General features: G+C 37.9%; 1 protein-coding gene across 7 annotated transcripts in view; it reads left to right on the plus strand.

The window, feature by feature from the left end:
- Window positions 1–21,885, plus strand: part of MAPKAP1 (MAPK associated protein 1) — a 256,321-nt gene that overhangs the window by 24,563 nt on the left and 209,873 nt on the right. For 6 of the 7 annotated variants that reach the window (XM_055321976.1, XM_055321966.1, XM_055321986.1 and 3 more), the window contains 2 exons: window positions 6,032–6,359; window positions 8,760–8,849. The exons of the other annotated variant lie outside the window; for it this stretch is intronic. In XM_055321976.1, the coding sequence (XP_055177951.1) occupies window positions 6,101–6,359; window positions 8,760–8,849 (349 nt within the window). In that variant the 5' untranslated portion in view covers window positions 6,032–6,100. The remainder of the gene's footprint in view (window positions 1–6,031; window positions 6,360–8,759; window positions 8,850–21,885) is intronic. 7 annotated transcript variants of the gene reach the window in all.

Here is a 21,885-nt window from a genome sequence, read left to right on the forward strand (position 1 = left end):
CCGGTGCATGGAGCCTGCTTCTCCCTCTGCCTGTGTCTCTGCCTCTCTCTGTGTGACTATCATAAATAAATAAAAATTAAAATAAAATAAAATAAAATAAAATAAAATATGCTTGTATTAAGGCTTGATAGCATTAGAACATACTAAAAATTTACTTCCCTGTGTAGGGCATGTTCCAAGTTAACACATCAAGTTACATGGTCATTAATGCACACAAATGGTTCTGTGCAGTGGTAAAAGCATCCACATTGCACCTGGAACAAAACTTAGCACATCATAGGAACTTAATAAATGTTTGTTGAATGAATGAATGAAGTATAAAAGGAGATCCACCCAGTACATTAAAAATGGGCTGAGTCACTTTGGGATATCTTATGTCTTCTTACTCTGTGTGGTTGTCCCTCTGCTTTCATTTTTGTAAAATAAATCTGTATGCTTTGAGGAATCTGGAGTTAAAAAGTGGAAGAATCCATGAAAATAGGTGATCTTAGGGGAACAGACCTCCTGGAGGCTGAAATTGTTTATCCAGCAGCCTAAAGGTATATAAAAAGGACCAGTTATCTTCAAGTCAAGAATTGGTAACATCCAGGGAAGATATTCAAGACCCCAAAATAAACAGTATTTGTAAAAATGTAAAGCAGCATTGCTAAACTAGGTTCTGTGAATCTCTTAGGCATTGATATATTTTAGTGTTCCTGGAGGAAAAAATGTTTAAGGATCAGATAAGTTTCAGATTTGGGATATATTGCATTATGAGAGTCTCCACTCTTGTAGATTCACAATATATGTGAGTAGTTTTATCTTTTTTTTTTTAATTTTTATTTTTTTTATCTTTTATTTTTTGGGATCTTTTTTTTTTTTAATGATTTTATTTATTTATTTGAGAGAGAGTGAGCAGAGCAGAGGGAGTGAGCAGAGTGAGAGAGAGCACGAGCAGAGATGAGGGATTCCCCACTGAGCAGGGAGCCCAATGTGAGGCTCGATCCCAGGACCCTGAAATCATGACCTGAGCCGAAGGCAGACACCCAACTGACTGAGCCACCCAGGTGCCCCTACATTAGCAGTTTAAAAGCTTTGAGAAGTCTAATTAAATAGCAAGCAAACTTATTTTGTTTAATGTGGCATTTCCTAGACATTTTAAAATTTAAATTTAAAAAATTGTGGTAATATACATGTAATAAAATTGACCATTTTAACCATTTTTAAGAATGTAGGTCAGTGGCATGAAGTATATTTACACTGTTATTTACACTGTTGTGCAGCTGAAGACTGCCAGTCTCCAGAACTTTTTCATCTTTCCAAACTTAAACATATCTTATAAATATTCCCCATCCCCCTCTCCCTCCAGCCCCTGGCACTCTCCATTTTACTTTCTGTCTCTATGAATTTGATGACTCTAGGTGCCTCATATAAGTGGAATCATACAGTATTTGTCTTTTTGTGACTTACTTCTTTGAGTATAATCTCGTCAAGGTTCATCCATGTTGTAGCATGTGCCAGAATTTTCTTCCTTTTAAAGACTGAAGAATATCCTATTGTATATATATATACCACAATTTGTTTATCCGTTTTCTACCAGTTTCTAATGACTGTGTAGTATTCTGTTACATGCGTGTGTGATGACATACTCAGGCGTGGATGTTTAGGTTACTTTTAGATTTTCTGTATAACAATCCTGAGATAAATATTTTTGCATAGTTATCTCTTAAAGGCAAATCCTACAAGTAGGTTTGCCCAAAACGTACTCATTACACTTTGATAGATGATATATTACCCTCTAAAAAGTCTCAATTTTCATTCCTTTTTACAGTGCATGAGAGGGTTCATTTCTCTGAACCCTGCCAACATTAGGTTTTGAAAATCTTTGATCTTGGGATCCCTGGGTGGCGCAGCGGTTTGGCGCCTGCCTTTGGCCCAGGGCGCGATCCTGGAGACCCGGGATCGAATCCCACGTCGGGCTCCCGGTGCATGGAGCCTGCTTCTCCCTCTGCCTGTGTCTCTGCGCCTCTCTCCCTCTCTCTGTGACTATCATAAGTAAATAAAAATTTAAAAAAAAAAAAAAAAAAAAAAAAAAGAAAATCTTTGATCTTTGCACAACTGATCAGAGAAAATAACTTGTTTTCATCTGTGTTTGGAATATCTTTGTCTTAGAAATCAAATCTACCTTCAAATGGTAGTTTGCTGCTCTTAAAGTGATTTAAAACATATTCTTTTGGTTCTAAAAGTAGTGTCAGGATAAGTTGATAGTGTCCCAAGGTGACAGTTTTGAAAGGCATAGTGAAGACAAGCTCTTATATCTGTATTAATAGAAAAAAAGCAATCCTTTCTTTATAATCACACTACACATGACATACTCATAGATGACTTATCTCTACAACAAAATTGTATAATCCTTGGAAGACAGACAGCAACCCTTACTGAATTTCTGCCATGTATAAGATCCTTTGTTGCCAGAAGGGATGTGGCAATGTGGCTCCTGTCCTTGTGGAACTTATAGTCTGAATCTTCAAGTACATGCCATGGGAGGTGAGGGCATATTTCCTAGGGCAGACTTCTTGAAATTCCCTATCAGAATCAGTATTGAATAGTATTTGTTGAGTGAATGATACAGATTCCAAATTGTATGAAGTCGTAGTATACCAATAAAGAAGATATCTGCTCTTTTTGGGGTATTTTGGGGCCTCTGTCCCACAAGGATGAAGTTAGAGACTTGCTGTGTGCCCTCAGAAGTATTTTCCCATTACTCTTTACTTCCTAAGAGGTGATGGAGCAGATCCATTTTCCGGAAAACAAACAAACAAACAAACAAACAAACACTTGCACATTCTGTTGAGTGTACTTTTTTTTTAAATTTATTTATTTATGATAGTCACAGAGAGAGAGAGAGAGAGGGGCAGAGACACAGGCAGAGGGAGAAGCAGGCTCCATGCACCGGGAGCCCGATATGGGATTCGATCCCGGGTCTCCAGGATCGCGCCCTGGGCCAAAGGCAAGCGCCAAACCGCTGCGCCACTCAGGGATCCCCTGTTGAGTGTACTTAAGTATACTTTTATTTCTTTGCCCTTTGCCATTTGACTTGTTGGTGATAGAACACCCATTAAATGTGTAGCTTCTCATTGAAGCCCTTGTTTTTTACAAGAGAAAATTATTCAATATGAAATTGAAAGTACCTGCCCCTCTGCTAGCGACTAGTTGCCTTACTCTCGTGGGAGAGACACTGTGATTGCTATGAGGATGTTTGCAGTTTTGGCCATCTGTGATGCTATGATTTTGTTACAAAACAAATACTCTCATTTATAAGTAAATCCATGATTGAATACATCTCTTTATGGTTTTATAAGTAATTCTTATTTTTACAAGTGAAATTTAAATGCTCCTCTTTAATTCTGTAATGTTTTTCTGATTAATACACTGAAAATGGTAGGCTGACATTAACATTTCTGAGACTTGGAGGAATCTCATTATATTAAATACACTAGGACTGTGTTAGGGTATAAACTTTTTGATTCAGAGATACCTTTCCTTGGCATTTCCCATTAGCCTCAGTGTAAAATAACTACTCAATAAATATATTTGAAGGAAAAAAAATGAAGATTAGTGTAATTAATTTGATTATACTTTCTCTTAATCTTGGTATCTTTAAGATCTACTGAGTGATGTCATTAGAATGTTACTAGACAAAAGTTTTTAAAACCTTTGTTGGTTATAATGATTTATTAACTAGATTTCCCGCATATTTCATTTTTAGAAGAGACAAACAAGAAAATCTGGTGTTGTAGGCCTTTCTAAAAATAAATACCTCTAGGACTGTTCTGGGAACATATTCAATCCAGTTTTCATGTTCCTTGCATCTCATAATGATTTTGGAGGAGGAGGAAGAAGTTGACCCTGGTGACCTGCAGAGTCCTCTTTGAGAAAGGAACCACACATTTATTTTATGTGCTGTGCACTTACTAAAGAAGGATGAATGTTGATATATTTTAGGATTATTTTAAACAAGAATTGAAAGCTGAAGTTATTATTTTTTACCATCATCATTGTTATTATTAAAAGCAGCTAATACTTAATTATGTGCCAGGTGCTCTTTTGAGCACTTTCCCTGCATTAACTCTTAAACATCTTCTCATTCCTGGAGTCCCCATTTTATTAATGAAGAAAGAAAATAGGCTCAAATAAGTTAAGGTTATTTTGACCAAGATCACATAGCCAGCTAGTGGTAGGGGCACGATTTGAACCCAGTTCTGCCTGCAGTTCTTTCTCTTAACCAGTGTCCTCTAATACAGTAGTCCCCGATCATTTGCAGGGGGTGCTTTCCAGGAACCACAGTGATGCCTGAAATCATCGATGGTACCAAATCCTATATGTACTATTGTTTTTCCTGCACATACATACCTATGATAAAGTTTAATTTTCGAATTAGACACAGTAAGATATTAATAGCGATAATAAAACAGAACAATTACAACTATACTGAATTATGTGACTGTGGTCTCCCTCCTCAGAATATCTTAATGTACTGTGCTCAGCCTTCTTGTGATGATGTGAAATGATAAAATGCCTACGTGATGAGACAAAGTAAGGTGAATGACCTAGGTATTGTGACATTGCATTAGGCTACTGTTGACTGTCAGGGTACATCAGAAGGAGGATCATCTGCTGTTGGACTGCAGCTGACCATGAGTAACAACAAACTGCAGAAAATGAAACCACAGATGAGAAGAGACTACCATGTTTTCTTTGTTGAGTATTCCCATTTAACTAAGGAGGTACCATTTTATTCCCAGAATATACATCATTTTAGTTTCAACAGGATTCAGGAAGCAGTTCTTGCAATGAGATTTCTAAAGTAAGAAATTAATTTGGTAGCGGAGAAGTTTGATTAGTAAAGTTTATTTTAAAAGCACAATACCGGGGCGACTGGATGGCTCAGTCAGTTAAGTGTGATTTCTGCTCAGGTCATGGTCTCAGGGTTGTGAGATTGAGCTCCATGTCAGGTTCTGTGCTTTGTGTGGAGCTTCCTTGGGATTCTTTCTCTCCCTCTGCCCCTCCCTTTATCCCTCCCTCTCTCCCAAAAAATAAAATAATAAAATAAAATAAAATAAAAGCACAATACTCTCTTAAACCAGAAGAAAGGAAAATGTGTTTATTGAACAAAATTACTTTGGTGGTTCTTTTTTTTTTTTTTTTTTAATTCCTAGTAACTCAAAGTATTGTCTGTGTTCTTTTAGTTGCCTCACAACCATATGACAAAGACAAAGATGAAATGTTAACAAAAGGGATGCCTGGGGATCCCTGGGTTGCACAGCGGTTTGGCGCCTGCCTTTGGCCCAGGGTGCGATCCTGGAGACCCGGGATCGAATCCCACATCGGGCTCCCGGTGCATGGAGCCTGCTTCTCCCTCTGCCTGTGTCTCTGCCTCTCTCTTTCTCTCTCTCTCTGTGTGACTATCATAAATAAATAAAAAATTTTTTTTAAAAAAAGGATGCCTGGGTGACTCAACGGTTGGGCACCTGCCTTAGGCCCAGGGCGTGATCCCAGAGTCCTGGGATCGAGTCCCACATCGGGCTCCCTGCATGGAGCCTGCTTCTCCCTCTGCCTGTGTGTCTCTCATGAGTAAATAAATAAAATCTTAAAAAAAAAAAAGTAAACAAAAGAAAGGACAGTTTCATACTTTCACACATAATTTGAGAAAATACGACTTGTTCCCCTGTGACCTTATAGAGTAATGAGGAGACTGCATTGGAATGAAGGAGAAGGAAAGGAAAATTTATTGTTTTAACAGTAATTATGTGCTTTGAGTCACTATTAATTTGTTTTGCAAAAGAGGAAGCCATCCTCATTGACTAGAGCTGTAGCCCCTAGTGTTTATAAGGATTTCCTTTCAGCTTAGGCTTAATCCTTGTAAGCTCCTAGGTACAGGGATAAATGTTGATTTTCAAGGTAGCATTGTACCACATTGAATTTGTTTGAAAAATGATTCAGTCATCTTCTTTTTTATTCTTAAATATTGCTGTGTACATCATGTTTCTAGGGAGGTGAGCACGTGAAACAATATGAAGAGGAGAAAATAGCCTTTTAAGGAAATTGGCCCACAGAAAGGATGGCCTTCTTGGACAATCCAACTATCATTCTAGCTCATATCCGACAGTCACATGTGACCAGTGATGACACAGGAATGTGTGAAATGGTTCTCATTGATCATGATGTTGACCTAGAGAAGATTCATCCTCCTTCAATGCCTGGAGACAGTGGGTCAGAAATTCAGGGAAGCAATGGTGAGACTCAGGGCTATGTATATGCCCAGTCAGTCGATATTACCTCAAGTTGGGACTTTGGTATTAGAAGACGCTCAAATACAGGTAAACATTGCCTTTTAGTCATGTCTTCTGAACTTTAAATCAGTCAATAATCTTACAGAATAATGCATAATGTTGGAATAGGTTTAATGGGGAAAGTGTCTATTAATTGGAACATGCATGTATTACAGTGAGTCTAAACAACTCCATTTCTGTGACTGGAGAGTGCCTCTGAAATGACATTATTAAAGGAAGTAGAAACTGAATAGATAAAAAAAGGGCTATCAGAGGCATGTTGGATGTTCTGTTTCTAAAAAGTCCTCACATAGAAAGAGAAGTAGACTTGTTTTGAGTATTTTCATAGAGCAACATTAGTCCCAGTGGGTAGACTACCTGGTAGCCGGTTTCAGGTTGACATAATAAAGAACCTTTAATACAGAGAGCTGACTAGCCAAGGAATGATGCTGCTGGAGCCATTTTTTGGCCTTGGAGGGATTGTGGGAGGGTGGAGGGAGGATTGGAGGTAAATAGCTGAATATTTGTTAGGGCTGCTTTTAATAGCAGTCCCCCTGTTTTTGATATATTATCTTTATTTTCTTAAATTGGTCTCTACCCTTTGATCTTTGTGGCTTGAAAATGCTATTCTTTGGTACATACATATTCAATCATTAGCTTTTAAAAACTTATCAATGCCTATTTTCCAGCTTATGTGTTTTGGAAATCTTTCAAGGGAAATGTGATGAACCAAGGCCTTTACTTAGATAAGTTATTTTGAATCTATAATGTAGTTCTGATATGACAGGGTGTTCTAGGAGATGATTTTTATTAGGTAATCAGAAAATATAATCTCCACTAATCAGTAGGAGTAACCTGCTAACTCCCAGGAAAAGTAATGGTAGGAGATGTCGTAGATCATAGAAAATATTTACATGTTTATTTTCGTGGTCAAAATGTAAAATGTACTTAAAGAAGTACTGTAGGATACAATATACAGTGCAAGGCATGTTAAGGTTTTGGTTCGGAATTCAGCATTCTGTGACATCTCCAAAGAATAATTTGCTCTCATGATGAAAATAATTAATAGCATTTCCCAGTAGCTCAAAGAACTTTTATCAAAATAGGATTTGAGTGAAGGTTTGAATATAATTTAGAACCATTGATTCTCAGTTCTCTAGCTGAAACTGACTTCCTTTGCAAGTTATTGAGGTGGTATCTTATATGACAGGTTAAATGGATTTCAGTAGGAGAATGCTGCTAAATTGAGAGCTTTCTGATTGTATTACTTTGGCTGTACCCTTCACATTTATTAATTGCAATTGAATGTATTTTCCTTCAGTGGAATTTGGTTAGATATAGTGACATTGTCAAAATGCTTTTGCCGGCACAGTTTACATTTATGGCAAGACTAGTTTCAGTATTTCCCTACCACAATGCTAAGGCAGGTGTGTATGTTATCCTACCTTGCAAGAGGTTGAAAGAGAAATTTACTTATTTTTTGTTAGCATTGTTCCAGGATAGGAAGTTGAAGCTAACTCAAGAAATAACATCAATTATGACTTTCTTTTCCATTGTGGTTTTCCTATGCAGTAGTTGTTAATATATGCTGAACAATATTTCTTTAACAAAAGATTGGTTCACTGATTTTTTTTTTTTTTGGTTCACTGATTTTTGAAGGTTGATCAGCCAGTGGTAATATAATCTCACAAATGCATGATTTTAGGTGATGCTTTTGTTATTGTTGTTGGAATTTCTTAAGATAGCACTTAGATGCAATAATTACAATTGTGGAGTGTCCTAGTGACCAAAGAATGTACTTTTTAATCCTTTCAGCATATCTTAAAATTTTGTATAAGAAAAATTATTCTTTTTAAGATTTGACTAATGTTACGAAGATACAAATCATTTATTTTACTACCTATAAACTGTTTGAGCCCACTGAAGAAAAGCTATGCTAATTTATATAGCTTTGACATTTTATAATTTTCATGATTTTTAGATAAAGGATTTTATATTTAAAACTTTAATAGTCTAGTCTGAGTTCATTTATCTTTAATTTTTGAAACGGGTAGAGTAATTCATAACAGTAATTTTATTCCTGTAATGTAATATTCACTTCAGTTCATTTGTGCATTAAAATTCCTTTAAGACCGTTATTAATGATTTATATAATGAAATGTCATATTAATCACAGAAGTTTTCACATTTTATTATTCTCTTCCATGTTAATACTATCTTTATGATCTCTATTAATGTTTTATATCCTCTAATTTCAATTATAAATCAAGAATATTTTCATGTTTTTGTTGGTATTTGCTTTTCAGGGGTGCCACCTTTAAAATTTTATGACTTTTTCCCTACATGTGCAATATAAAACATCTTTATTCATATAAAGGTAGTTAATTATGTCTTTGTTTATAGTAAACTTTCATTGACAAACTTATAGTTATAACATTTCTTTTCAAGCTCAAAGATTAGAACGACTCCGAAAAGAGAGACAAAACCAGATCAAATGCAAAAATATTCAGTGGAAAGAAAGAAATTCTAAGCAATCAGGTAAATGGAAAAAATTTTAATTGTTAATTTGAGATTTTTATATTTAGTTATATTATTAAATAAGAGCTTTTATTTTTAATTCATCTTTTTAAATCCTCTGAGCAGATACCTCTTGTATTTTGAGCTTTGCTTTCACTTGGGTACATTAGCCCCCTGAAGCCATGTGTTCTTTAGGTCTTGTGTTTTTGGTCACTCTTCATTTTGCATCACAGGAATTGGTGTGTGTAAGGCATATTTTGTACAAACTGTCATGCCAGTATTTTGTTCTTAGAGCCAAGGAATACCTATGGTTTGGATGGGCCTCTGGGTTATAGATTCCTCCTGGCAGTTCCGACCTAGACTTTCCCTTGTCTCATTAGTGGCCAAAATAACAATCTTTTTTGCATATATGCTAATTCTCCCTTTAGCTTAACAAGCATTATGTTGCTGGTATTGTCAGTATTTCTAGTTAGTGTTCATATGGTATTTGTAGTAAAAGCTGGCCATATTACTGATTTTCAAATCTTCAGTCTCAGCAAGAAAAAATAAAAAAATCCAAAATGCTATTGAAGTATCTTCTAATGTTTATATTATGTATCCTAGATTTTCTGTTTTCTCCTTTCAAAAAAATGTCTGTACTTTGTCTTCTATGTCTTCTAGCACCTACTACAACTCTGGCATGTAGTAGATGTCCAATTAATTTTTGACTGACTTCATTGCTACATAATATTTATAAAACTAACAATATTAATGATTATTATTTTATTAACATCAGTACCTACCTAGTGCTGTTCTAAGCACTTTACGTACATTACCTCCAATGCAGCAATCTTATAAGGTATAGATATGCTGTTGTTATCAGATGAAACAGAGATTGAGAGAGCTTTAACTTGCTACAGTGATAAGCCTGGAAAGTGGTAGTGCAGTAGAGCTGTATTTTCTATCTCTGTCTGCAACTAAAGGCCAATCTCTTCTGCTAAACCGTACTATATAAAGTGATTATTGCTTTCTCCTGCTGTGGTTGTAAACTCAAGTGTGCTCAGTGGGTATGATTTTCTTAATGATGGCTTCTAAATGTAGAACCAAAAATCTCATTCACTTCTTTCTTAGGTCTCACTTCTATGACTTCCTATGGTTCTCCTTGAGTATCTATTTAATTTTACTCTTGATGTGTTAAAAATCTCTAGGCTGGCCTTTTCTGTTGATCCAGTTAATACTTCTCTCTTGTGTTTATCACAGACTGAAAACCTTTATATTGTTTATCTTGTCCACTTTCTTCAAATTTATCATGTATCTTAATGCTTTTACTATTAATCTTTTCTTAATGAATATAGAGCCAGTTTATCTAAGCTCATCTCTCCAGCTACCCTTTGTTTTGCCTTTCTTACGTCCTTATCTTAAAACAATTACAAATAAATAGGATGAATAGAGCACCTCAGATATAACTGCATCAATCCCCTTTACAATGTGAGAAGTTCTTCAACTTAAATTTTGATACATCTTTCACTTACTCCTTAAAGTCTAATCCACTTTAACTTCTGTTTAGTGTTTCACAGAATGTGCTAGAGAAATAAATAGGCTCCTTTTTGCTTTCATTTGGAGCCATACTGTTCATTATTGGTGTATACTTCTTCCTCAGTTTCCATCCCTCTTATTTCCGTCTCTCGCAGATTTCAGTAATTGACCCTATGATCTTACTGCTAGAAAAGCTCCTTCTTAATATACTTGACCCCTCTTTGAAATATTGACCTTGAGCCAGGCCAGTGAACCCCATCATTGTACAGAGGAATGGTTTTGAATTTTCTGTTCAGCTGGGTTCCACTGTTACCACAGGTTGGCACTCTGGGTGTCCTAAAACGTGTTGGAAAAGTGGAGTCAGCGGTCCAGTAAACATCTACCTGGTAAACTGAGGAGCCACTCTGTTTTTACACAGCTCTCAAGCACATACTCTCTCTTGGCAAGACATGCCACAGCTAGATCCTTTCGATCTTCATTGAGAATTTTGGTTAGGTAATCATTTATTCATTCCCTCATTTTTTTTTCTAATGTTTACATTTTGCTAAAAATCCTTTCATCTGTTTTTTTTATCCTTTATCTTATTCTCTATTAAAAAAATCATTATTATGAATATGATGACCTCCCTTGGAATGTTTTTCTTCCATAGTTATTCTGTCTACATCCTGTCCATCCTTCAAGATACAGCAGAAATGCAGGCTTTTCATAGAAAAGTTGGAAGGGATTTGAGAAGCTGTCTGGTTCATACCCTGAGGTTCTTTGTGAGCTTACTGAGCCATATGCCCTGAGACCACATGATAAAGATCTTTGTAGTATTTCTGTAACCAGAACTGCATGGGTAAATGTGAAGGTGGTCATTGGAAGAAACCTTGGCAGGAACAATGTCAAATCAAGCCCTGGCATGCATATATTTATATTTATATTTAAGATTTTATTTTTAAGTAATCTCTACACCAAACGCGGGGCTTGAACTTAAGACCCCAAAATCAAGAGTCGTATGCTCTTCCCAACTGAGCTAGCCTGGTGCCCCAAGCTCCAGTATTTTAAGTTTTATTGCTTTAAAATGGTGTTGGTAATATGCCTTACAAAATTTATTATCGCTGAGTCATTTAACAAATTTTTCTTCTATACCTTCTGTGTGCATAATAATTCTGTGCTAGGTGATTGGGAAATAAATAATTCCTGCCCTCTAGAAGTTTGAAGTCTAGTAAAAAGACAAAGCTATTTACACATGAATTAAATAATAACTCAGAAATAATGTAGTGTGTATATCAATTATTTATGAATATTCTTGAAGTTTTCTTTATGTCTTTTCTAGTATTGGTTCCCTAAAACAGTTGCCAGATACAATGACTGTAAAAATCAGAAAGGCATCCAGAAGTGCATGTTATAATGGCTTCTGTATAAATTTTTGGCCCTACCTGTGGAATTCCTAATTCAAAAGATAGAGATCAGGGTCCATAAGTCTATATTTTTCAGAAGCTCCCTGGGTGATTCTTAGGAGTAACCAGTGCTGGGGATCACTGGCATATAAATATGCCAGCCACCAAGTTTGTTTCCTCTTCATGCAAATCCAGCAACTTAGCTGTTAATATTTCTGTATTGTATGTGAGAAAATTGGAGCACAGAGGCTAAGTAACTTTTTCAAGTTACTTACAAATAGTAAGTGGCAAAGCCAGAATTATTCTTCTGGCCAGTCTGACCCCAGAGACTGTAGTCTTTCTACTCCCATTCTCTTCCATATTATTGGCAGAAAGGAGCTGCCCCTGGAGCTTTGGGTATTGAGGCCTGTGTTCCCTTGTTCCCTTCCTCCTCTGTGTTAGCAATGGCAAGGGTTGAGGAAAGTTGCCAAGGCCTCTGTGTTAAAAGAAAATTTCATTATAAGAAATCTGAAAGAAAATATAAAAATGAAAATAAGCTACAAGTATTCTCACATTCAGAGGAACTGCTTTTGTTAACATTTTGATTGATTTTTTCTAGATTCTATTTATATAGATACATATATTTTAAATATTCTAAACATACTTCTTATGATCTTTTTTGTATTTTTTTATATATACAAATAGTACATAAATTGTTTTGTCTTGTCTCCATATTGTTCCTGCACTTTTACATTTCTTATTAAGGTTATTTCCAGATGTTTTGTATTTGTGCTATCTTTGTAATTAGCATCTTCTTCCCCATAACTTTCTTACTGCTTTTGTGAAGGAATCTATTGTCTTTATGTATCTGTATATATCTGTTTTGTATCCAGCCACTAACTGAATCCTTACTAGTTCTAATATGTATTCCCATCTTCCTGAATACTATCCTTTGTGCTTTTTCATAAGCCTGATGATAACTAAATTTCTAGGCTATTGTTTTTTCAGTTCTCTGTTAGGGACTTCCAACTGTTTATATTGATTAGAACTCTTCAGCTGCAAATGACAAAGAACAAGTGAAGTTGAAGAGCAGCTTGAAAAATAAAAGGCGGGGGGGGGGGGGGGGGGGGGGGAGGGGGGGGGAGATCCCTGGGTGGCTCAGTGGTTTAATGCCTGCCTTTGGCCCAGGGCGTGATCCTGGAGTCCCAGGATTGAATCCCACATCGGGCTCCCTGCATGGAGCCTGCTTCTCCCTCTGCCTGTGTCTCTGCCTCTCTCTCTCTCTCTCTCTCTCTGTGTGTGTGTGTGTCTCTCATGAATAAATAAAATGTTTAAGAAAAGAAAAAAAGTTTGTTTTTTTTTTTTTTAAAAAGAGCAGCTTGAAGTTGAGCAACTCAAGAGGTACACCTGTGCCTTATGAATAGTTTGGAACCAGAAGGAAGAGCTCTCATTACCAGCTCCGGTTTCATTTCTGCTTCTTTGGGCCCATTTGCTCTCTCCTTCCTCCCTCTCTTTTGCCTCCTTATCCCCACAGCTTTTGCCTCCTTATCCCCTACTTTTTCTGCTTCTCTGTCCATAGTTAATCATTTAACAAGTTTTTATTAAGCTCCTAAAATATGCAAGGACAGCTAGGTACTTGTAGCCCTAGACAATACAGCAGTGAACAAGACAAAGTCCCTGTCTTCATGGATCTTGTGGGGTAGATAGACAATAAAAATGTCAGAATGGGATAAGTGGCATAGTGAAAAATATAGCCAGGTGAGGGGGAATAAGGAATGCTAGGTAGGAGATTTTGCTATCATTTTTTATTTTTAAAAAAGATTTTATTTGGGATCCCTGGGTGGCGCAGCGGTTTAGTGCCTGCCTTTGGCCCGGGGCACGATCCTGGAGACCCAGGATCGAGTCCCATGTCGGGCTCCCTGCATGGAGCCTGCTTCTCCCTCTGCCTGTGTCTCTGCCTCTCTCTCTCTCCCTCTCTGTGACTATCATGAATAAATAAATAAAATCTTTAAAAAAAAAAGATTTTATTTATTTGAGAGAGAGAGAGAGGAGCAAGGGTGGGGCAGAGGGAGAAGCAGACTCCCTGCCCTGAGAAGGGACCCAAATGCGGAGCTTGATCCCAGGACCTGGAGATCATGACTGGAGCTGAAAGCAGCCGCTTAGCCAACTGAGCCACCCTGGCATCCTGCTGTTTTATATAGGGTGATCAGGGAAGGAAGGCCTCATTGGAAAGGTGATGCTTGAGCAGTTATTGAAGGAATAAGCCAGGCATATATTGGGAAATGGGCGTCCTAAGATGAAGAACAAGTGCAAAAGTTCTGTGATGGAAGTTTGCCCAATGTATCCAAAGAATAGAGAGGAAGGATGCTTACTTACTGATTAGAGTAGGAAAGGGCAAGAGTGGGCTTAGAGAGGTATTGAGAGAGCTGATCATGGAGGATATTGTAAGGAACTTAATTTTTACTCTGGAAAAGGTGATTTGATCTGAGTAGTGATGTAATTGATAAATTACTTACTCCCCCCACCCCTGGTTTAAATTTAAACAGTTTTTTATTATGGAAAATTTCAAACATATACACAAATAGAATGGTATCATGAACCCCAAGCTTCAGCAATTATCATGACCAGTCATGTGTGTGTGTGTGTATGTATGTATGTACGTATTTATTTATTTAGAGAACACTCAAGTGGGGGGGGGAATAGAGGGGCAGAAGAAGAAAGAGGGAGAGAGACAACCTCAAGCAGACTCCGTGCTAAGCTTGGAGCCTGACTCAGGGCTCTATCCCATGACCTCTAGAACATGACCTGCGCTGAAATCAAGAGTCTGACCTATGAAGGCACCCCTCTCAATTATTTGTAAGCAAATCCCATGTACAATATGAAATTATAATTTCATACCTAAATACTTGTGTATTTTTCTAAAGATTTTATTTATTCATGAGAAACACACACACACACACACACAGAGAGAGAGAGAGGCAGAGACACAGGCAGAGGGAGAAGCAGGCTCCATGCAGGGAGCCTGATGCGGGACTCGATCCCAGGACTCTAGGATCATGCCCCAGACCAAAGACAGGCACCAAACTACTGAGCCACTCAGGGATCCTCCTACTTGTGTATTTTTTTTTTAAAGATTTTATTTTTATTTATTCATGAGAGACACAGAGAGAGAGAGGTAGAGACACAGGCAAAGGGAGAAGTAGGCTCCATGCAGGGAGCCCGACGTGGGATTCGATCCAGGTTCTCCAGGATCACACCCCGGGCTGCAGGCGGCACTAAACTGCTGCGCCATCCGGGCTGCCCTACTTGTGTAATTTTTAAATGCATAAGAAAACTGCAGTACTACCACTTTTCCAAAAAATTAGCAGGAATTCTTTGATATTAACAAATATTTCCTTGATTGTCTCAAATGTTTCTTTCTTTTTCTTTTGCCAGTTCATTCAGGTCTAGATGTAAGGTCCGCATGTTTGTTTGACGTGTTCCATTTCCTTTTTAATCTGTAGATTCTCCTTTACTTTTTTTCATTGTAATTTATCTAAGAAACTGGGTCATTTGTCCTATTGAATTTCCTACATTCTAGACTTTGCTAATTGTATCTCTGTGGTCCCATTTAATATGTTCCTCTGCCCTCTTTATTTCCTATAAACAGGGAGTTGGATATAAAACTTGCTTAGATTGAACCTTGATTTTTTGATAAGAATATTCTGTATATACTGATCTAAACTTCATATTGCATCATATCAGGAAATATGGAATGTCTTCTTGTCTTTTTTTGTGAAGTTCAGATTGATGGTAGAATTAGGTGTTGTTCACCCATTATTAAGTTACTCCCATCAGCTTTTCTTCTAATGGTTTTAGTGGCTATTGATGGGCATTACCTAGATGAATTATTTCATCAGAGTTGCAAAATAGTGATTCTAATTTTATCGGTTTTCCTATAAAGAACAACTTTTCCTACTCTATTATTTGGTTATTCTCAGATATAGTTCCTACAGAAAAGACAGGATAAATGCTTGATTCTTACATACTTCCTTCCGTAGATCTGGCCAGAATTGGCCATTTGTTTGGAGAGTCTTGGTTCTTTTTTAATGATAAATGGCATTTAAAGACCAAAACTTGAACTCTAGAGATGTTTACTGAATTGTTTTTTCACTTGTAGGCCTTTTAAGGGGTAGGGCTCAGAAAAAGATAAATTTAAGAGGAAATACATTGTGAGTTAATGCTGATAATTCCTATATGTATTTAGGATTATAGAGTGTTTACTTTGATTTTATGTTTATGTATTTTTTCTTATGCTGAAAATCGTGGTTCCAGAATAGAAACATCACTATCATTACTAACACTGTGATTACTAAAAATAGTTTAAGATTTTATTTTCCCTTTTGATATGTTCCATTAGGGAACATACAAATTGCTGTGTGATAAAGTTACTTAAAATAATTTCTCTCTTTCTAGTTAAAATGCCAACTCAATATTATACTTAGGTTTGTTCATTTCATTTTGCTTTTATTTTTAGAGATTGCACTTCTAATTTTCTTTAATAACTATATAAGACATTTATATGGCTCTAAAGTTGAATGCATCAAACAAGGTAAAATCAGAGAAATCTAGCTTCAATTCCTGTCCCTTCTATTCTTATTATAGGTAGTTATTTATCTATCATCTATCTATCTATCTATCTATCTATCTATCTATCTATCTATTTAGAAAAGATGGGTGGGGGGCAAAGGTAGAGGGAGAGAGAATATTTTAAGTAGGCTCCATGTCTAGCACAGAGCCCAACGCAGGGTTCTGTCTTAACAACCCTGAGATCATGGCCTGAGTCTAGAGTTGGTTGCTTAACTGACTGAGCCACTCAGGCACCCCTAGATAGTCAATTTAAAAAAGGTTTTGGTTCTTCTGTTCACTTAAATCTCTATATAAGCATATTTATATTCATATTCTTTTTAGGTTAGGGGCTCCTGAGTGGCTTAGTTTGTTAAACGTCTGCCTTCGGTTTAGGTCTTGATCTCTAGGTCCTGGGATTGAGCTCTATCAGGCTCCCTGCTCAGCGGGGAGTCTGCTTCTCCCTCTACCCCTCCCCTGCTCATGCTCTTTCACACTCTCTCTCTCAAATAAATATAATCTTCAAAAAGAAAGCATACTGTACATACTGTTTTATGCAAAACTTATTTCACTTAGCAACACATTCTGGGAATTACCCTGGTGAATATATAGAGATAAGCTTCATTCCATTTTAAAGCTTCATAGTATTCTGTCACATTGATGTGCTGTAGTTTAGCCAACTAGTTTCCTGTTGAAGGACATTTGGTTATTTTCAGACTTTTGTTGTTGCAAAGCGCTGCAGTGAATAGCCTAATGCATGTGTGTTGTGTTGTATTTTTTTAAAAAATATTTTATTTATTTATTCATGAGAGACAGAGAGAGAGAGAGAGAGAGGCAGAGACACAGGCAGAGGGAGAAGCAGGCTCCATGCAGGGAAGCCTGATGCAGGACTAGATCCCACAATCTTGGGATCCTGAGCCAAAGGCAGATGCTCAGCCAATGAGCTACCCAGGGGCCCCTTTTGTGTTGTATTTTGTTTGTTTTCCCCAGTGTATCTAAAAATCTTCTAGGTGGTATTGTTGGGTCAAAGCGTAAATGTGTGATTTCCCTCAGTATTGCCAAATACCCCTCCACAAGTGTTTTTCTCTTTTCTTTTTATTTTTTAAGATTTTTTTTCCTAAAGATTTTACTTATTTATTCATGAAAGACATACACACACACACCACACACACACACACAGAAAGGCAGAGACAGAAGCAGGCTCCATGCAGGAAGGACTCCAGCATCACACCCTGACCCAAAGGCAGGCACTCAACCACTGAGCCACCCAGGTGTCCCAAACATTTTGTTTTTATAAAAAGATTTTGTTTATTAGAGAGAGAATGAGAGAGAGAGAGAGAGCATGAGTTGGGGGAACAGGGAAGGGTAGAGGAAGAACGAGAAGCAGACTCCCTGCTGAATAGGGAGTCCAATATGGGGCTTGATCCCAGGCCTCTGAGATCATGACCTGAGCCAAAGGCAGATGCTTAACTCACTGAGCCACCCAGGCACCCCCATAGGTGTTTTTTCTGTTTTGCCTTCCTCTAATAGTGTGCAGAGTGTTATTTCCCATAGTCATAAACTTTTAGATTTTTGCCAATTTCATAGATGTGGAATAGTATCTCAGCATAATTTTAATTTGCATATCCCTTATTATAAATGTGGTTGAGCATCTTTCCACTTATTAAGAGCCATTGGAATACCTTTTTTTTGTAGACATTTCATATTTTTTTGTTCATTTTTCCATAGAGTTGTTGGTCAGCGTCTTCTCTACTTTTAAAATCTTTGTATAGGGTAGCCCGGGTGGCTCAGTGGTTTAGCACCACCTTCAGCTCAGGGTGTGATCCTGGAGACCAGGGATCGAGTCCCAGAGGGGATACTTCTCCCTTTGCCTGTGTCTCTGCCCACCTCCCCCCCCCCCCCCGTGTCTCTCATAAATAAATAAATAAAATCTTTAAAAAATAAAATCTTTGTATAATAGGAAAATTAATTTTTGTTTTTTCCTAGTTTATCATTTTTCTTTTTACTTTGCTAATTTTTTTCCTATACAAAGATTTTTATTTTATGTGGTAAAATTGATCAGTTTTCTTCTTATTATGATGTTTACTACTTAACATTTTATTTATTTATTTATTTATTTATTTATTAAAGATTTTATTTATCTATTCATCAGAGAGAGAGAGGCAGAGGGAGAAGCAGGCTCCATGCAAGGAGCCAGACGCGGGACTCGATCCTGGGTTTCCAGGATCACGCCTGGGCCGAAGGCGGGGCTAAATTGCTGAGCCACCCGGGCTGCCCAACTTAACATTTTAAAAGATTCCTGTTGGCTGCTGTTGGAAAGAGAGGGGCAGGAGTGGGCCTAGGGGAGGCAAGGAGAGAAACAAGATGTTTGAAGGTGATGGTAATAATCTAGTGTTGGTAGCTGTGGAAGTGGTTCTGGTTATATCCTGAGCTATCTGTTGATGGATAGGATATTAGACATGAGAGAAAGAGAAGAGTGGAGATGACTCCCAAGTTTTTGCCTAACACGATTCAGTTACCATTAACTGAGAAGGAGAAGCCTGTGAAAGGGGCAGATTTGGAGGAAGATCAAGAGTTGGGTTATGGGGCAGCCTGAGTGGCTCAGCGGTTTAGCGCCACCTTCAGCCCAGGGCCTAATCCTGGGGACCTGGGATCGAGTCCCACGTTGGGCTCACTGCATAGAGCCTGCTTCTCCCTCTGCCTGTGCCTCTCTCTCTTTCATGAATAAATAAATAAATAAAAAAGAGTTGGGTTATGGACATGTAAACTTCGAGATACCTATTAGACCTCCAAGTGGAGGTATCAAATAGTTGAATATATGAGCCTGTAATTTCAGGGAGTGTTTAGGTCTATGAGTAATTATTTGGGAGCTATCAGCATGTAGAGGATATTTATTTAAGTTTTCTCTTTTTATTCATTTTTTATTGGTATATTTTCTATATTCTGAAATGTACAGATATTAAGTGTGCAGTTTGATGACTTATGACAAATATATACACCTGTGTAACTGCATCCCAATCCAGTATAGAGCATTTCTGTGTCCCAGAAAGTTCACTTGTCCCTCTTTCTAGTCAGGCTACTACCCAGAGACAGCTGTTGTTCTGATTTATATTACCACAACTTAGTTTCACCTCAAGTTGATAATATTTAAAGATTTTTTTTTAATCAATGAGTGATACAGAGAGGGAGGGAGGCAGAGACACAGGGAGAGGGAGAAGCAGGCTCCATGCAGGGAGCCTGACATGGGTCTTTTTTTTTTTCTTTAATAAATTTATTTTTTATTGGTGTTCAATTTACCAACAGCCAGTGCTCATCCCGACAAGTGCCCCCCTCAGTGCCCGTCACCCATGCCCCCCCACCCCCCGCCCTCCTCCCCTTCCACCACCCCTAGTTCGTTTCCCAGACTTAGGAGTCTTTATGTTCTGTCTCCCTTTCTGATATTTCCCACACATTTCTTCTCCCTTCCCTTATATTCCCTTTCACTATTGTTTATATTCCCCAAATGAGTGAGAACATACACTGTTTGTCCTTCTCCGATTGACTTACTTCACTCAGCATAATACCCTCTAGTTCCATCCACGTTTAAGCAAATGGTGGGTATTTGTCGTTTCTACTGACTTGGGTCTTGATCCCCGGTTTCCAGGATCAGGCCCTGGCCTGAAGGTGGTGCTAAACTGCTGAGCCACCGGGGCTGCCCTCAAGTTGATAATATTTAAAACAGAAGGCTGGATAATCACTAAGAGTGTGAATGTACATAGAGAAAAGAAAAGGCTCCAAAACTATGATTTGAGGAATGCCAAAGATTTGAGGGGAAAATGAGGAATTGGCAAGGAAACCAAGAGTATCCTGCAAGATAGCATGAGAACCAGATGGAATGGAGTCCTAGAAACCAATTGAAAAAGCGGTTTCAAAAAGAAGTGAGTGATGAACTGTTTCAAATGCTGTCACAAGGTCTTGAAAGATGAGGATTCAAAATTTACCCATAGATTTAGCAATAAGGGGATCATTGGTGACCTAAAAAACTGCTTTCGTGGAGTGATGGGGAAGGGCCTGATTGGAGTGTGTTCCAGGGAATGGGAGGAGAGAAACTGGACAGGAAGAATATAGTCATTTTGAGGAGGAGAAAGATGGCCTAGTAACTAGAAAGGGAGTAAAGGATCAAAGGAGGATTTATTGGATTTATTTTTATTTACTTGTTTGTTTTAAAAGATTTATTTATTTGGGAGAGAGAGAAAGAGAGTGCATGCATGTAAGCAGGGGGAGGGCCAGAGGCAGGGGGAGAGAAAATCCTTAAGCAGATTCCTTGCCTGCACAGCCCAACATTTGGCTTGATCCTGGGACCCTGAGATCATGACCTGAGCCAAAAACCAAGAGTCACACGTTCAATTGACTAAGCCACCCAGGTGCCCCTCCCCCCCCTTTTTTTACTGAGCAGTATTTCAGTATTTTTGTGTGCTTACGCAACTAATCCAGCTAGAGAGAAAGCTGAAAATGGGAGAGATTGCTTGAGTGTTGCCCTTGAGTCAGCAATAAGTCAGCCCTTGAGTGCACAAAGGAGGGGCTGGCCTGAGGTAGGGGCTTAGGCACAGTAATAGGCAAGACAAGTAGAGGTGTAGGTGAGAACATGCAGAAGTTCTCTTTTCGTTGTTTCTATTTCTCTGTGACCCAGGAGGGAGGGAGGGAGGGAGGAAAGAAGGAGGAGGAAGGGAAAACAAAGGAAGGAAGGAAGAAGGAAGGGTCAGAGGTTGAGGAAAGAGGTCTAAGTTTGAATTAGTGGAGAATGGAATTGCTAATATATCATCACTTCACTCCCAACCTTACTGATAATAGTTGTATAACTTTCATAAGTTACTTATGTTTCCTACACCTCAGTTTGTTCATCATGAGTAGTAACCCATCTCAAAACTTTGAGGACAAGATGAGAAAACACCTAGCATTGTTCCTGACCCATAGTTGATATATTTTTTTTAATTTTTATTTGTTTATGATAGTCACACACAGAGAGAGAGAGAGAGAGAGAGAGAGAGAGAGAGGCAGAGACACAGGCAGAGCGAGAAGCAGGCTCCATGCACCGGGAGCCCGACGTGGGATTCGATCCCGGGTCTCCAGGATCGCGCCCTGGGCCAAAGGCAGGCGCCAAACCGCTGCGCTCCCCAGGGATCCCACCATAGTTGATATTTAATAAGGGGTTATTGTTTTCCAAAGTGTATCAGTGGAACTGTTAATAGATAACATGTGGAATAATACTTGTAATATTTAAAATGCCATGTAATCTAAAACTTTTTCAAATGTGCGCTTACCATTGTCGAACTTACATATATTCAGATTTTGGAATTGGATAGTCAGGTGGCACATTTAAAAAAAAATTAGATTCTTTTCTCCTGGTTTGCCACTTAAACTTATAGGACTCAGTTGATAAATTTGTCCTACTAGTTTGTTGAAAAGATGGTTTTAGTTACATTTTTAAAAGTTCTAAGTCACTCTTTCAGAGTTCTGTTTGATTTCTCAAAGTTCAGTTTGGCTATGCTCAAGAATGGAATGGGTTTGAACCTATTCATTGTAGATTTTAAGATTTA

The sequence above is a fragment of the Nyctereutes procyonoides genome, unplaced genomic scaffold (assembly GCF_905146905.1).
Source record: "Nyctereutes procyonoides isolate TBG_1078 unplaced genomic scaffold, NYPRO_anot_genome, whole genome shotgun sequence".
In the NCBI taxonomy this organism is placed as follows: Eukaryota; Metazoa; Chordata; class Mammalia; order Carnivora; family Canidae; genus Nyctereutes; species Nyctereutes procyonoides.